At 43.6% G+C, this 16,209-nt stretch overlaps 2 protein-coding genes across 2 annotated transcripts; one reads left to right on the top strand and one right to left on the bottom strand.

Annotated features, from left to right (window-relative positions):
* Positions 1–381: 381 nt before the first annotated feature.
* BTG1 (BTG anti-proliferation factor 1) lies at positions 382–3,324 on the bottom strand. The gene is made up of 2 exons (XM_086887770.1): positions 2,841–3,324; positions 382–1,662 (listed from the first exon to the last, which is right to left on the bottom strand). The coding sequence occupies exons 1-2, from the start codon at positions 2,986–2,988 to the stop codon at positions 1,298–1,300; spliced, it is 513 nt and encodes a 170-aa protein (XP_086743896.1). The 5' UTR covers positions 2,989–3,324; the 3' UTR covers positions 382–1,297.
* On the top strand, positions 3,295–9,531 carry LOC111933572 (uncharacterized). The gene is made up of 3 exons (XM_086886288.1): positions 3,295–4,330; positions 6,552–6,731; positions 7,356–9,531. The coding sequence occupies exons 1-2, from the start codon at positions 3,295–3,297 to the stop codon at positions 6,563–6,565; spliced, it is 1,050 nt and encodes a 349-aa protein (XP_086742414.1). The 3' UTR covers positions 6,566–6,731; positions 7,356–9,531.
* The last annotated feature ends 6,678 nt before the right edge of the window (positions 9,532–16,209 follow it).

Here is a 16,209-nt window from a genome sequence, read left to right as displayed (position 1 = left end):
ACCCGTGAGCAAGTAGGTCAAAATGGACATTTAGGTTTGCTATATCCTTCATCAGGAAGCCAAGTAAACTTTAATCCTCTGGATTTATTCAAGTCATCTTTGGTGGATGTTATTTCTGTACCTTTTCCTCATATCCTGGAATTATTGGCCCTGGAGTTATTTCCACATTGACTGATTTTACAAGGTCTAAAGTGACACATCGTGTTCCCCTAAACTTCCCAAGCATTTATATGTGAGGTCTTCATTAATCCAGGTCTGTACCAAGTGTTCCCTAGCATCAGGGTGCCATTGATGTTACTAAGCCTTTATAGTACCTATTTTGTTTCTACTGTGAGACAAAAATAATTTAACTGATCCTATGTAATCACGACAAGAGATTAATTAAAATGCCAAGATAGGAAACAATTTATTATAGAGAGAAGAAAAATTTCTCATCCAAAATATAGAAATCTGTACAACTTTGCCACAATCAATATACATGAACTGTACAAATTTACACCAGTTCATAATTTACCAAATAAAAGATGACTAACAAAGTTCACAAAATAGATGGTGGTTTGTGGAAAAGACTTTTACCCAATTAAGAACAAGGAAATTACAAACCAGACCTCCACTTTCTAAAAATAAGAAGTTTACTCAGTCTTAGAAAACTACAAGCTAGCAAATGTACAGATAGCTGGCTGGTGCTAACACCACAGTTCAGACAGTGTCTTTATATGGTCTTTTTAAAGCCTGTTGCCACGGCAGATTCTGATCACTTGCTACTTTTGAGGCCAATGTAAAGATCTGACCATTTCCCCAGGTCATTCTTACTATTTTATCTTATGTACATTTATACATATTTGTAAGTGCTAGGTAAAAGTCTGAAAATTAAAATTTCCAGTACTATGGTGTTCATAAGTCTTGTTACTGAGCTGCCAAAAATGCTAACAATTAATAAATGTAATAGTGCAAATTTACTCTGCAAGACCTACTGCAGAGAATCACTTTATAAATACAGATCGGGGTTGAAAATTGGTGTAGAAATTAAGTCAGGTGTCTTGGAGAAACTGACACTTCCTAGATCTTCTTACTCCCTAGCAAGCTGCAATCATTTTGACTCACAGGCTATTAAATCACTGAAAGGTACTGTCCAAACTATGGCACTGTCACTTTAAAATATACCACTCTAACGTGTGCCAGATCTTCACAGCTGTGACATGGTTTAAATTCCATAATCCATCCCCAGAGGTGCCCACCCAAAGTAAAAACCAAATTTATCCATCCATTTTAAGGTGATCCATCCACAGACTATATCTTAACCTGATACAGTCATCATATTGTAGCTTTTGGAAGGGCTAGTTCTGCCCAAGAGAAGTTCCTCCTTACAGCTTATTCTGCTGTCTACCATTTGCATGTTGGTGTTACTTTGGCTACCTCCTGCTGGTGCAGCTTCGTACAGCACACAGATCGAGCCATCCTCTCCAATGCGATAGGACACTTCGTACGGGTCAACCCAGAGAGTGAGTTCGCTCGGAAGAAGCTGAAACAGTTCCTGACTGCTCAATCCAATCCGCTGGGCTGCCTGTCCAATGAGAGGATCCATTTTATGGTTGATCCGGATACATCGGTAACCTGATCCCTTGCATGGCTTTTCTGGGAACCAGTGGTGTTTATAATGTTCTATAAAATAAAAAACAAACATTATCCTCCTTAATTCCGTGTCAAAAGATGCACGCAGCGATTACTGGTCTCTTGCAAATTTCACACCTCAAGATCTTAAAAAGCTTGTTATTTCAGCATCAAATGACTCAAAAAATCATTATAGGTTTTATTTCTTAATGATTTACGTAAGTGCAATGTCCCTTGGGAAGCACTCGTACAAAGTTACTGTTTTGTGCTACTGTATAGACAGCAATATCCACCACCAGAAAGGAGTGAAAAGCAACTTCCTAGCATTCAGAAAAACAAATACAAAAATACAGAAAAGATTAATAATAAAAAAAGAAAAACTCAAGACCTTTTAAACATCCTAAACGAGATAGGAAAAACGACCCTTTCCAGCATCCTTTTGAGATCACACCCGTGCTTAGTTTCTCACATTCTAAGAACACCCAAAAATAACTAGGGAGGAAACTGGGCAGCGTTTACCGACTGACTCAAGCTCTATTTCACCACTGTTCTTCCCAGCCTGTTTTCCATGGCGAGAAACCAAGGACTTACCTCAGGAGTTCCATCCCACCCAAAACGCTATCTATCTGAGGGTACTTGTAGCCACTATCGAGCCCACTGGGAGGGCTCGGGATAACAAAACCCACAGGGCAATGACAGAACGCTCGGTAATTGCTCCTAACCGGGGCTCTGGGGCGGCTAAGAGACGCTTCCAGAAGAAAGGGCAACCAAGACTCATCGTCCACCGATGAATTTTACTTGACAAAAAATAACCCAACTTCGGAGTATTTTTCTTTATGGAAAGCGGGCGGTTTGAGTCCTTGGCGCGGAGCTCAAGTCCGGGCTGCTCGAAAGCTTTGTCTACGGAGGCAAGGGCTGTGGGGGGTGTGTGTGGGGGGGGAGCTGCCTGCGCGACGCCCGAGCCCCTTTTGTTTACAGCCCGCTCCTGCCTCCCACACCCGCCGGGCCGGTTCGGCACGGACGATCCACGCAAGGGCCGAGCCACGGCCGCGGAGACGTCGCCCCCCGCGGAGGGGCTCCAGTCCCTCGGAGGGGCCGATCTCTCCCTTTCCCCCTCTCCGGGCGCCCGCGGAGCGCGGTGCCGCCCGCACCACCGCCAGCCCTGAGCGGGCAGACGGCCCGCGGCGGAGGGGGGGGAGCGGCTCCCGCCGCGCCCACGCCGCCCTCACCTGCCAGCAGCTCCTGCAGGCACTGGCTGAAGGTCTGCAGCTGCCGCTCGTTCATCAGCCCCTTGGTCCGCAGGAACTTGGAGATGAAGCCCACGGCCGCGGCGATCTCACGTATCATGCTGGCCCGGGTGTACAGGGCGGGATGCATGGAGGCGGCGGCGGGCGGCAGCCAGCTCTCCGGGGCGGCCGGCGCTGGGACGGGACGGGCCGGGGCGCGGGGCGAGCGGCGCGGGACGGGACGGGGGCGGCGCGGCTCTAACTGGGCGCGGAGCAGGCGGCGGAGCCCAGATCACATCCCGGGGGAGGCAGCCTCCGCCTCCTCTTCCTACGGCAGGGGGGCGGCGGCAGCAGCGGCGGCCGCGGCAGCACTCCCCGCATTTCCTGCGGCGAGGGGCGAAGGGAGCTACCCGCCCTCCTCCGCCTCTTATAGCCGCCGCCGACCGGAAGTGGCGTCATGGCACCGGGGGCGCGCCGCCGCCAATCCGGCGATCGCACCATCGTGACGGCAGGTGGCGGGGCGGGGCCAGCCGGGGTGGGTGACGTAATCGGCTGTAAACAAATAGAGCCGGGGGCGCGCGCAGGGGGTCGGCGCAATGGGCCGCGTGCCCGCGCGAGGGCCTCCGCGTGCCGGGGCGCGCGCCCGCGCCGCGGGGAGCCGCGTGTGAGGGTGTATGGCGCGCGCCAGTGCGGGGCGTCTCCGCGCGGGTCTCCGCGCGCATCCGCGCGAGCAGGGCGCGGCGCCGGCCGGCGGCGGGGCCGCACGGGAACCCGCGCGAGAACCCGCGCGAACGGGCGGGGCCGCGGCCGCGCGCTGTCGCCGGGGAGCGCGGAGCCACGTCAGCGGCGGGGGCGGGCGGCGCTCGGGGAAGCGGGGGCGGGAGCGGGAGCGGCCGCTCTGGAGCTCGGCTCGGCCCCGGCGCGCCGCGTCCGTGCGCCGGCGCCTCCCCACGCAAGGCCGGCCGCAGCAGGACAGCGGCGTGGGCGCTCCCAGACCGGTGGTTGTTTGTGCCCGCGGGCGGCGGAGGTGATGTGTCTGTGCCCCTTGCCCTTCCTCGGAGCGCAGAGGTGCTCCGATGGCTCCGCGCAGTGCCCGGCGGTCCGGGAGCCGGAGCGTGATGCTCCCTCCCGTTTGGGAACCGCGGTGTCCGGCCGGGGAGCTCCGCGCAGAGCGAAGCGTTTCCCGGGCAGCCGGCGGCCCCGGGCCCTTGTGCCGGAGCGGGGCGAAGCCGCCTCACAGGCCGCCGGCCGCGCCTCGGCCCTCGCTCCCTGCGGCCATGGCAAAGCACAGCGTCCGGCCCTGCCCGCCCGCCCCGCGCGCTCCCATCGCACTGCGCTGGTGTCCTGGCTGGCCTGGCACAAAACACCTGCGGGACTGATGTGTCAGCTGGGGACTGCCAAGAACGGTGTCAATCTCAGGCCTTTCAGTGCTCTGTCTCCCTTTCTGCTAAACAAAAGGGGAGAGGAAAGCAACGGCAGAAGGTTTCCGTTCGGTTAGTTTGTTTCGGTTTTGTTAAAAAACACGGGAGCGTAGCTTCTTTGATAGAAACCTTGTTCTTTCTCAAGGGTTTGTGCCCTGCCCCCTTGCAAAGCTTCGAGTGAAATACAGCCTGATATTTGCATGTACGGTTCTTACAGTCGACGATCAGAAATCAGTCCAACAAAGGCACATGCAACACACCATTTCTTTTTCAATGAAAATAATTCACTAGTGAAATATATAAAAATCCGTGTGTGAAATATTTGAATACAAGATGAAAGTAAGCGGATTTTTTTGCTTATCTGGTGTGAGAGATGTAAATGTACAATGGTTTTGGCCTCTTCTCTGCACATGAGATCTATTCTATCTTAGGCTGCCAGCCTCAAGGGACTCTCTTTGAGTCTATACACAAGGGAAATCGGCAAAACACCTTCAAAAGATAATCCCAAGAGATCAAACTCACAGCTTTACTGCATACTAAAAACGTTGGTGTGGGTTTTAGAGCACAGTCTCATCCATTTTCCCCCCTCCTAACTTCTGAGTATTACATTAACAATCATGAGCTGACCCTCCGTTCTGTGAGAAGGGAAGAGCTGCCAACCCAGCCTGTGCTCTTGCTGCTCCTCAGGTGCCAGCCATCCTTTCTTCTCGGTGCTTCTGTGGCATATGTGAGGTGTATCCAGGGCTGCCATTTCTGCTCTGTTCATAGATTGGAAAGTGCTGTGCTCTTTCCAACCTTGAAGCAGCAGATGCTTCTCTCCCCCTTCACAGAAATGTCCACCATCCTACTGGAAGCTGTTGCTTACCTTGTGCAAAAGCGATGTTTGATTATCGCAATTACACTAAAATAATTACTGGAAATACATCAAAAAACAAAAAATAATGTCATGTTTGCCACCTTTGCCCGGACCTGAGCTTTTTTATCTGGGTCACTTTCTCATCTCTTCTACTTAATTCCATCCAGAATCAAATGCTCAGAAGGTGTTTTAGGAACTCTCAAGTAGGTAAGTGGCCTTATACAGTAGCACCCCAAAACATGAAGTTTAATGTCACCAGCCATAACTGCCACAGACAGCAAGGCTGTTCACATTTGAATCATCCCCCTTGAGTTGTGCTTTTAAGAACATAGTGTGGCAACATGTACTTCATGTCACGGTCAGTTAGAGGGGGAGAAATTTAAAAGATCCTTTTTTATTTATTTTTTTTTCTTTAAAAGAAAAAATCTGGACCATTAAGGAGTTTCTCTCAAATCTCTTGCAAAGTCAATAAATTCAGGACTCTTTAGCAATCAAGTTTTCATAGTTCCTATTGATTCCAAATAACAGCATGTATAAAACAGTCTTCTCTGTGGAAAGGGTAAAATGCTGTGCATACAGATCCAGTGCACTGGTGAGGAATGAACTACCTTGGTGTTCATTGCTTGCAGCCACCAAGCAGTTCAAGGCCAAGGCTTGAGATGCCTGCCAGGAGGATCTCATCCCTATCCGTGGGTGTGAACAAGGTAACTGGAGCTGCTGATGCTGTTTTCCCAGTCCAGACAAGTGCATTTCCATCTCAGTGGTATGACAGGACAGCAGAGGAGCTGCTGCCATTTCCAGCCTCTGAAATTCTCCCAAAGATTCTCATCTTTAAAGTCTGCAGGCTCTTAATTGATGAGGAAGACTTTGGCATGCAGCTCACAGCATTAAGCAAAGTCAACTTTTCTTGATTGGACAGTAAAGGAGAGCATCAAACAAACTAACCATACCATAGCCTTTTGCTGGTTTAGCTTCCTGCCAGTTGCCAGCATGTTTCACTGATCTACCATGCCACTCTGAACTTCAGTGGCACTTCCACATTTTGGGATACACTGGGTTTTTGGTTTTTTTTTTTTTCCTCTGGCCAGTTCCCAGCTGTCTACTCCTGTCTCTGCAGCTCCAGACACAGAGGAGGCAGTTTGCCTGCTTAATAGTGCAAGATGTTTGCTGATACATAAATGGCAGGCTGCTGAAGAGGATAGATGTAAATGTCTGAGAACTTATTCAGCCCATCTGATACTTTAAATGAAGCGGAGGCCCTGGGGAGAAAAACTAAAGAAAAAGTGTATGTGATCATGTAATTAAAGACTGGGTCATAATGGATATGCACAGAAGGGTTGAATTAAGGTTATACTGGCATCTCAGCTTCTAATATTTCCTAACTTTTAAGGAATACAATGCAACCTTTACAACATTTCTTTCATGTTCTTTTGGCAGGATGTGTTTCTTGACATTGGTTTGGAGAGAGCCTAGCACTTTGTGAGTTCTGTCATAATGGAAATAAGCAATAGAAATACACTTTTATCTGCGCCACACACACACATACACACCCTGCAACTATTGCAACATGCTCTTTTCACAGCTTTTTCTGAAGGAAGCTGCTGAGTGTTCTCTATGGTAAGTGAAAAGATTCAAGAGTTCAAAGGTGAAGAATTAGAGTTACTTGATTTTTAAAAAATTTGCTCTAGTCTTAGGGTCTGAATTAGTATATATTTGCTTATGAAAATAAATGCATTACCTATTCAGCATGGATATTTTTTCCTGTTTGAGAACTTATTCTTGACAGCATAAAGAAATACAAGAAAGTGTGAAAGCAATACAGGCTTATTATGTGGTATCTTATTAAAGCCTTTCAGTGTAGAAAAGTGGCAGGTCTCTTCCCTTCCTGTTTCATTTCTAGATAATTTTTTTGCATTGTTTGACATTGACCTAATAAAGAAGTAACAGTTGAGAAATAATTGGTATTTGTTTCCAAAAAGCAGTATATATGCCTTAGATTGGCATAAGCTTTCTCTTACCTGTAAGCTGAAGAGTACTGGTTGCAATACATAAAATACAGCAACAATCCATTCTATGCAGAGTTTAGTTTTAGTGCAGGTTGATGTTATTAAAATGCCACACTATTTTCTTCATTTAACCAGTATTTGAAAATGTATAGGAAGAGATTGCCTCTTTTAGTTTTTTTCTCTATGCAGAAGAAAGCTTTCCATGGGATGCTTAAAACATTTTTCAATGTTTTAGCCCTTTTCAGCCTTTGAATATGCAGTGGCAGCTGTAGTGACATTAAGATGCTGTTCCAGGAGACAGATGTAACCCAGAGTCCGTAGCCAGCTCTGCATGCCATGCTGTTCCTCAGGGGACCCCAAGGCCTCCCACCTTGTTGTGTAAAGTTTTCAAGGAGACACTCCTCAAGCTACAGTGGTGATATGGGAGTCCTCCCTGGAAAAACTTTGGCTCCATGGTTTGGTTGTATCCAGAGACAGCAGCAGCCAGCCCCTCTCATTGCAGGTGAGTTCCCTTACCTGCCTTCCAAGGGGAATGTTGGCCCTAAGGTTTTTTTCTCCCTAGAGCCTTGAGAGCAGACTCTCACTCCTATTGTATTGCCACTAGAAATGTTTGGACTTGAGCTCAGGCTCAGAGCTGGGTTCAGAAATGTGGTATGGATCCAGGGCACTGGCAAAGCAGTACTCTGCAATGAGGAGGGGGTAAGGGCTTTTCAGCTCTGAATGTAAGCCTGTCTCTCAGCATTGCAACACTGCACATAACTGCTGCGTTGGAGCAGTGAGTGTTTCATCCTGAAAGTGTGGGGGTGAAGAAGTCAGTCACATATTCTTCCAAAATGGAGAAGTCTCGCATCTGAAAGGATAAGATAGACTGGTAGGAGTCAGAGAAAGGGCAAAAGTCTGATTTGTGACCACACTGGGAATTTCCCTCTCTCTTCAACATGCTCATGCTCACACGCAAACCCACATGCCTGCAGTCCACATTACTAAATTGGTCTATCAGTCAATGAATTCTTCAAACCACTTCTCACATAAGTAGAGTCCTGTTTAAGCAAGTGGGACTAGTCCTGTAAGCCAGAGTCCCATTCTATAGTCCAGCAGCTGTTTAACAAACATTTCTGTCTCTGCAGGGAGCTCAAGAGGGGATGGAAAGACTCAGAGGGGCTAGGGCAGGCTGTCAGCATTGGCCATAACTATGGTATGTTCATTCCAGGAAATCCATCTCATGATAGCCTAAAATGAAATTTTTGCAAAACTTTAGCAAAACAAAGCAAACTTTGCTTCACTTACTCCATACAGAAAAAGATTTGCACTATGGGAGATAAGCTTGATTTCAAAGGGGAGGCTCACTGAGAAGATATTTCATTGTGGCATGAGCCTCAGGTCTGGCCAGGACAGAAACCAGAATCTGGCCAGGACAGATTCAACAGAAGACTTTTCCTATGCTATTCCTTTGACTTCAGCAAACATGCAACAGCATGCACATGTAAGAGATAAAAAGCAAATTCAGAACATAGTATTCTGTTTTGCTTATAAAGATGATTTTTTTTTTTTCCTGAGTGGGATAGTAGCAGTGTGGCAGCACATGCAACACTTGTTTTTAATAAAGCAATCATAGTTTGGATCCAGTAAAAACAAAAATTTTAAAAAATAATAGAAACAGATAATTTGAAAGCTTGTCAGTAGGGAGAACTCCTCACAACATAGCTATACATAATCATTATTACCCATTCAGATTTTCTTTTTTATAAATTTAGGAATTAAACAGGATAGAATAATCTAGATGACATAAACAGTCATTCATTACAACCCTGAATAGAAGCTGTTAACAATAATATTAAAGTGAAAGTAGCTTGTAAGTGAAAAGAATGATTCAACCATTTGCTGTTGTGCTCTGCAATCAGATGATGTCATCTCAAATTCCAAATTTTTACTTTTCCTGTAGTTTTTTATAGTAAAGCTGGGATAGGGGAGGGGATCATGAAGAGGTTTATAGTTCTCTGCTTCTTAGAACTTTATTTTTTCTGGCCTGCCATGTAATTTTAGGAAGATCTGAAATAGTTTCCAACACCCTTGTCTGTAGTGGCTGCATTATGGGCTCTTGCACTGCCTGGTGACTGCCGTAGCAGCCCGTGTTGGTCAGCACAAGGCTCTCAGTAACCCTATGGTCAGGCAGAGGAAAAACCAGGAAGTTATTATGATACCTTTATTTCCTGACTTTAAGAATTAAAACTTACTGTCTGTAGATTTTAAGTGCAAATTCCATTCAAATACATAAAGATTTTTAAGAAACCAATATGTTGGTCCTGCAAGTATTTTTTTCCTTAGTATTTGAACCTTGTGTATTTTGATTTATAATGTAGTTAAAAATCTAGACATATTTTTAAAATCTTTTAATAAACATCTGAGAAAAATCTTTTTCATTTCTTTTCCAATGATGTCCTGAAAATTTCCCAAGCAGCTTTATTAAGATTCATTATTTGGAAATCAAGCACACTTTTAAATTGGTGGCTTCTTTAGAGCAGTTATTAAGTAATAGCAACAAAACCACCAAAGGTACCTGTCTCAAAAATGCATCAAAATACCAAAACATGGAGACATTGTAATGATAACCCTGGAGATTTTAGGCCATATCTTCAGAGATTACAAAGGATATTACCTACTATGCACTTACTAAAACAGAAAAAAACAGTAAAACGGTGATTACAATATTTAGCTAGACATAAGCACCTGCCTCACTACACTCCCAACATCTCTCCACCAAAGTTGGACATGTGGGGTTTTTGGCTTGTAAATCAAGTGTCTCTGCAGGAGTTTCATTTTTTGCAGGTCTGGCTTTGGAGGTCAAGTTATTTCATTTTAACTGGTTTGGGTTTTTTTTGTCCTTTTATTATGGTCAGTCTATCTAAATCCTACATATCAATGCAGTAAATACTTTGGTGCAAGAACAGGCACTTATGTTTTTCCCCTCATTTTTTTCTAGCCAACACTTGCCATAACTTATTATCTTTACCACTGTCATTTGTAGTCATGGCACTGCTCCTGTTACAGCTTTTTTTCTCCTTGCAACACTATTAACTCAGGCATTTTAATCAGTCTCAAAATTCTCAGGACAAAATTAATATAATTAGTTCTCTAGGATAGATTTGGCAGGGTAAAAGAAGCATCACATAGAGACTCTGTGTTATTACCTTCCTTGGAGCACTGAGAGATTTTCTGGATATTATCAGGTGGGAAAAAATTAAAATCACAGCTACACAGTTCTTACTTGATTGTGTGGCTTTATATACAGTGCTGTTCAATTGCATTTACATGTGAACACTTCACTCATGCCCACGTGAAAGTGTAGTCACTCATCCCTTTAGCAGGTTTCTAGTGCGTGTCGCATGCCGAAAATTCAGCTGTTCGGCCGCTCCCCGTGTGACTTGAATTCTTTCCCCAGATGGGATGAAGAACCCTGAACACTCAATAACTTACTTTCCTGAATTCAGTCATGTGAGTAATGTCCCTGGCAATGATGAGATTATCCTCATAATTGCGAATGAACAGCATTGTGATTTTAGGCCCCAAAGTCCAAGACTTTGAAAGCCAGAGCTCCCACTGATTTTGCTTCTTTCTTAGGCATGTGCTGTAAACTGAGGAATTTGCTTGGTCCTATTCCTATAAATTCCTATAAATTACCTATTCCAAACAAAAAACCAAACAAACAAACAGAAAAAACAACTGAACCCCTCCCCCCCAAAAACCCAACCAACCAACCAAAAAAAAGTTCTTGTTTTTTAATGGTACTATTTTAGAGGAAACAAGAGTTATCTGATCATTTAGACAAGGATCCTTTATAAGCATGCTTGATAACACTAGGAAAGCAGGGAGAGGAGCCTGAATACAAGTAGAGATAGTAATCTAGTTATTTCACCAAAAAAAGAAAGTTTTTTTCCTTCATTTTTTTAAAGGAAATCAGAAACAACTAACTAAAATAGAAACAAAAATCTTGACAGCACAAATATACACCTCTATTAAATTAGGCCATCAGTTCTGACTTAGATTAACCACATGTCTTAAATAGGCATGTGATGAAAAACAAGAAAATCACAGTTTTTTAATTAAAAAAAAGGGAAAAAATAGAGATGCATAGCATCTGTGAATCAAAAAATCCCAGTCTTTTGATCTATGTCTTTTCATTTTCTGCTTCTAATAGCACCTTCAGTGACCATTTTTCCCCCTCATGTTTGTCTCTGATGCATTTTCAGACACAGAGGAACAAAAGCTGCTTGATACCCCTCTTACAATAGCAAGGAGATGTGCCTGGCTGTGTGGGAGGAGCCACTCAATTCTTCAGTGTAGTGCTGGGTACACATGCTTCAAGCAGCATTAAGTGTTCCTGGGAGCAGGGAACAGAGTGTTCCAGCAGGATCTAACATACAGGCAAAGATAGAAAGCCATTTTCTTCACAACTAGCAGTGCATTAATACATGATCCCAAGCTTGCAAAGGACGAACTTACTGTTTCGGAACTTTTTCTTTTCTTTTTCACATCTTAATTCACTTTTAAATTATTTAAGAGGATTCTCTGGGTCTGTTTTGTTGTTTTTTTTTAAACATGATTTTTTTAAAATTCTCTGCTTTATGAAAGCCTGCTTATAAAAAATTACGTAAGAGACATAGCAGTTGCATAACACATCCCTTGAGGAACTTCATAAAATGTCTTTGCAGACACATTTTCCTCCCTTTGGGTTTTTGTGCCCCACAACTCAGCTAGCAGACAGTGGAGAGGGAACAAATAGAAATTCTTTTGAGATAACAGGGGAGAAGGAAGACCTAGAGCCATGTGTATCTACACTATGGAACAGGAGCACAGGGCTGTGCTCTACCAGAAGCAGGTGGAGTCCCACCAGCTGTCTCAGCCCTATCTGGTGCCACTGCAGCCAGCTCATGCCCCAAAATGGTGCTATTTCATACCACGAAACCAACTTGTGCAAGGCCAAGATGGGGAATGTGTGTCACACATTCCTTTCCCCCGTGTAGACATGTCTTTATTGTTTCCACTCAGTTTTGTTACCCTGGAGCTGTAGGATGTTTCCTGCAGAGTCATCTCTTCCCACCAACTCAGAGCTTCAGTCTCATCTACCAGGCAGCATGGTATCAGTAGAGCCATGCCAGAGCAGGTGATGTCACCAGGTGAAACAGAAGTGTTTCACCTAAGATCCAAAAAGCCCAAAACAAAACAAGAACAACAAAATTTCCCAATTTTCCCGCTTGTGTGAAATTCTCAGATCTGTTCAAAGCTATCTCCAAATGTAGGTGCATACCCCTGGATTTTCTATATTGATATCAAAGTATAAAGACAATTATTAGGGATGTCCTGGAGTGATCACAAGAAAACTCCTTCAGTTGCTACAGTCCTAAAGAAAATTACCTGTCCATCATTTACACAATTTCCTACTTTACAACAAAAATAAATTCACTAGTTTCTATAAAGAAGGCTTAGTAATATCTGACATTTCCTGAAGATTGGTCATGTTTTTTGTTCTTAAGGTAGAGGAATTTACAGTAAGAAATAGTGATTTAAAGCTGAATTTTTCATGTACATGTTTTAAATTGCTAGACTAATGCAGTGATTTCAACACAAAACAGCCTTGGAAGGATGAACTGAGCCATACTTCACTGCTTTGTTAATTTATACTCAACATTTCACCCAATGGACAAAAGTACAACAAGGATGAATTTCAGTTGCTCAAGAGAAGAGAACAGTAGTTACAACCCTAAGCCTAACACTGATGACGGTTCAATACATTGGGAAGTTTTGATGATATGAAGAATCACACTTTCTTTGGGTACAGGTGAAAATTTCACCTTTTGTTGGGTTGGAGTGCATTAGATAACTGTGGATCTCAGTTTAATATTGATCTAATAATCTCAAATCTTTTTGACCCTGTGTTTGTAAATACCAGAAACTTGCTTTAGATTCCCCACTCCAGCCATAAAGCAGTTACAGACCACAGAAATGCCAATCTCATCAGTAGCGGTTTTAGAACAAAGGCAACAGCAGTTTTACTGCTCCTGATGAAGGTCAACACTCTTCTTTGTGAAGACAGATAAATCAAAGGTTACCTGTAGTAAATAAAGTTATGGATGGTCACATAAAAATGCAGTAATGTTGCTCATTAACTCCAAAGACTGGAGACCAAACAGTTGTTTAATGGAGGGTGTAAGAGAATTTTACGTGCACTCATTTCTGAAGCGAATGAAATAAAAGTAGTGGCATATTTTTGTTTTATAACTGCCATGCAATATTTCTCCAAGTATTTTTATAGTTATCACTACCATCTCCTTCATTGATGATGTATCAGTCACATAACTCCTTGAAAGGAAGCTGGCCAGCCTATTTATACATACCTTCCTCTTCTGAAAGCATAAGGCAAACATATTGGTGTGCACAAATATCAGCTGTTCACTGGTGCATACACATCCCAAATCCAACATGCTCTCTTCTGGTGTCAGAGGAGTTTTGCTATGAAATTCTGTAGAAGCATTTTTCACTGTGTTGAATGATTTAAGAACCTTGCCTTTAAAATTTACCAAGCCTATTTTGTTTTCTTTCGCTTGGTGGCTTCTAACGTATTGACTGACTTTCATGCTTGTTTTTGTTTTGTTGGTTTTGGGGTTTCTTTCTCAGTTTTAACTGAAAAAACATTCAGATTCTGGGAAATAGATGTGTTTCTTCTGGGAATGAGTTCCTTCTTGTCAATAGCAGAGTGTTAGATCAGGAGTTGTGGAGAGACAGAGACCAGAGATCCTTGTTCAGAACTGTATCTTCTCAGTGGTCCTTTAACAGGTAGCTCTAAGGCCTGTGAATTGAGGATATTTGTTACCCTTTGCACATGATGAACGGGTTTAACAGCTATCAGATTTATTGGAATACTGAAGGGTCACTTAAAAGGTACTTAGACATATAAATTATTGAAAAGCAATTACTTTTATTTCTAGGATGGCTGAATGACCTGTTTTTACCTTGGAAATCAAGCAACACAAACAGCAATGAATATCATCCCTATGCTGATTGGAATTATTTGAACCCCTCTACTAATAATAAAAGGGCTAAGATCCATTTTTAAGAATTGGTCCCAGAGTAGTTAATGGTATATTTTGTTACAAAATAAAAAAAAAAAAAAAATTTTAAAATCTGCAGATTACCATATGGATTACAGCATTCATAAAACACACTTCAACAAACACTTTCTTCAGCAGTTCATTTGCAATTTAGATGCAAAGTGAGTGTTAAATGCTAGAGAAGGTTGAAAATGTTTTCAGTTACCAGAATTTGAAGTTTTTCTGTTAAACTGGGACAATTCTATTAAGACAAATAGTCCCACTCCTTAAGAGGACTTTGCTACTTTTCATTTCATACACACAGGTACTACTTTCAAGAGAACCAAGTATGTTCCCTGATATGAAAAAATTATTAACCTGCCAGGACAGAAAGCAAGGACAATGTATAACTGCAGAGAGTGAAGCATTTCAGATTTATTTAGGTATGTCATTTGCACATCCCAGAGCTCATAAAAGATGGGTAATTGTTTTCGTGCCCACTAAGCAAAGCCTTTTCCAAACATAAAAGAAAATAAAAGTCAGACTTCCTTCAGATTCATGCATGCACTCCCATGCACTTCCTGCTTGGCCTCAGTTCTGTCTCCCCTCCAGAGATGAGGAGACACTGGGCTGATAACCAAGGCCCCTGACCCTCTCTGAAAGAGCCACAGAGGGTTTAGATAATGCAAATATCATCCACAGACTTGTACAGAGGAAAAACCAGGCCAGGAGAGTGTTTTTGTTCCTGTACAATGCCTTTAACCACTGGGTGACTAACACACCTTTAGCCTGTTGTGTGTCTCCTCACCCTGAATTACAATCCATGGCTCTGTCCACAGAGTTACTGGGCCTGTGTGCTGTGACCCAAGAGAATAAAATCTGCAGAGTAAAATTTCTGTCTCTGAGGGCCCAGAACATGCAGTCTGTGGTGTCTGGTGCTGTGGGCTGTATGTGACCCCCTCCATTCTGATCCCTTGGGCTGTACGTGCGGCAGTGGATGGAGCACACTGTGCGTGGTGCCTCACTTGGACGGGGTGCATCGGGCTGCTGGCATGTGTGAGCACACACAGAGGCATCACTGCGGTGCTCCAGTGAGGCCCAGCTGTGGGGAGCACTCTGGACAGCCCCATGGCTGACACGACAGAGAGAAGTCAGCCACCTCAGGATACTTTTGCTGCCTGCTTGTTGCAGCTACACCTGCCAGGGCACTGGTGCAGCCGAGGATCTGGGCTCCCAGCAGCAATCAGGTCCCCCTCGCAGCTGATAATGTGGCTGTCTAAATATATCCATGATTAGGGCTACCCTGCACAGATTAAAGTCACAGCTCTGTATCTCCCAGCTGAGGCACAACAGTTGGCCTGATGACAGCACAAACATGAACTTTATGACCTGTTTTCTCAAACTGTTTTTTAAAGCATGCTTTAAATATACTGGGTCACTGTCTGTTAGAATGGATCGCAACGAATGTAATCCCTTCTCCAAGGATGGCTTCCTTTAATTCTGTGAATTGAATTGGGGTGCAGCAGGCAACATGATTAGGAGGTCATCTCTTTAATGTTTCAGATGCCTCTAAGTGTGCCACCTTTTATTTTCAACAGGAAAAAAAACAAAAAACAACAACACAAAAACAAACAAACAGAAAAAAACCATACAAAAATACACAGCAAAAAGACCCCTACATTTTTGTATAAAGTATAATCAAAAGCTTTTAGCAAAAGCTCACATTAAAGCATTTAATTTTATCACCACTAGAGTAATGATGTATAAGGTACCCTGCTTTGATAATCCCACCTCCTCTTATAGAGAGCCCTCTTTTATCTTCCTTATATGTTTCAGGGGACAGAAATTGATTCTGTGATCCTGAACAAGCCATTCTAATTGCTTGTCTGTCTAGAGCTGAATTTAAGGCATTGCTGCCTTGATAAACAGGAGTCCTTTTCTCTCCCTCAGAAATCCCCAATATAATTATGGAAGATTCAGCTCTTCATGCATTTTTCCCTAGGA

The sequence above is a fragment of the Cyanistes caeruleus genome, chromosome 4 (genome assembly GCF_971803275.1).
Source record: "Cyanistes caeruleus chromosome 4, bCyaCae1.hap1.1, whole genome shotgun sequence".
Classification (NCBI taxonomy): Eukaryota; Metazoa; Chordata; class Aves; order Passeriformes; family Paridae; genus Cyanistes; species Cyanistes caeruleus.
The sequence above is the reverse complement of the archived record's forward strand: the minus strand, read 5'-3'. Positions and strand labels throughout refer to the sequence as shown.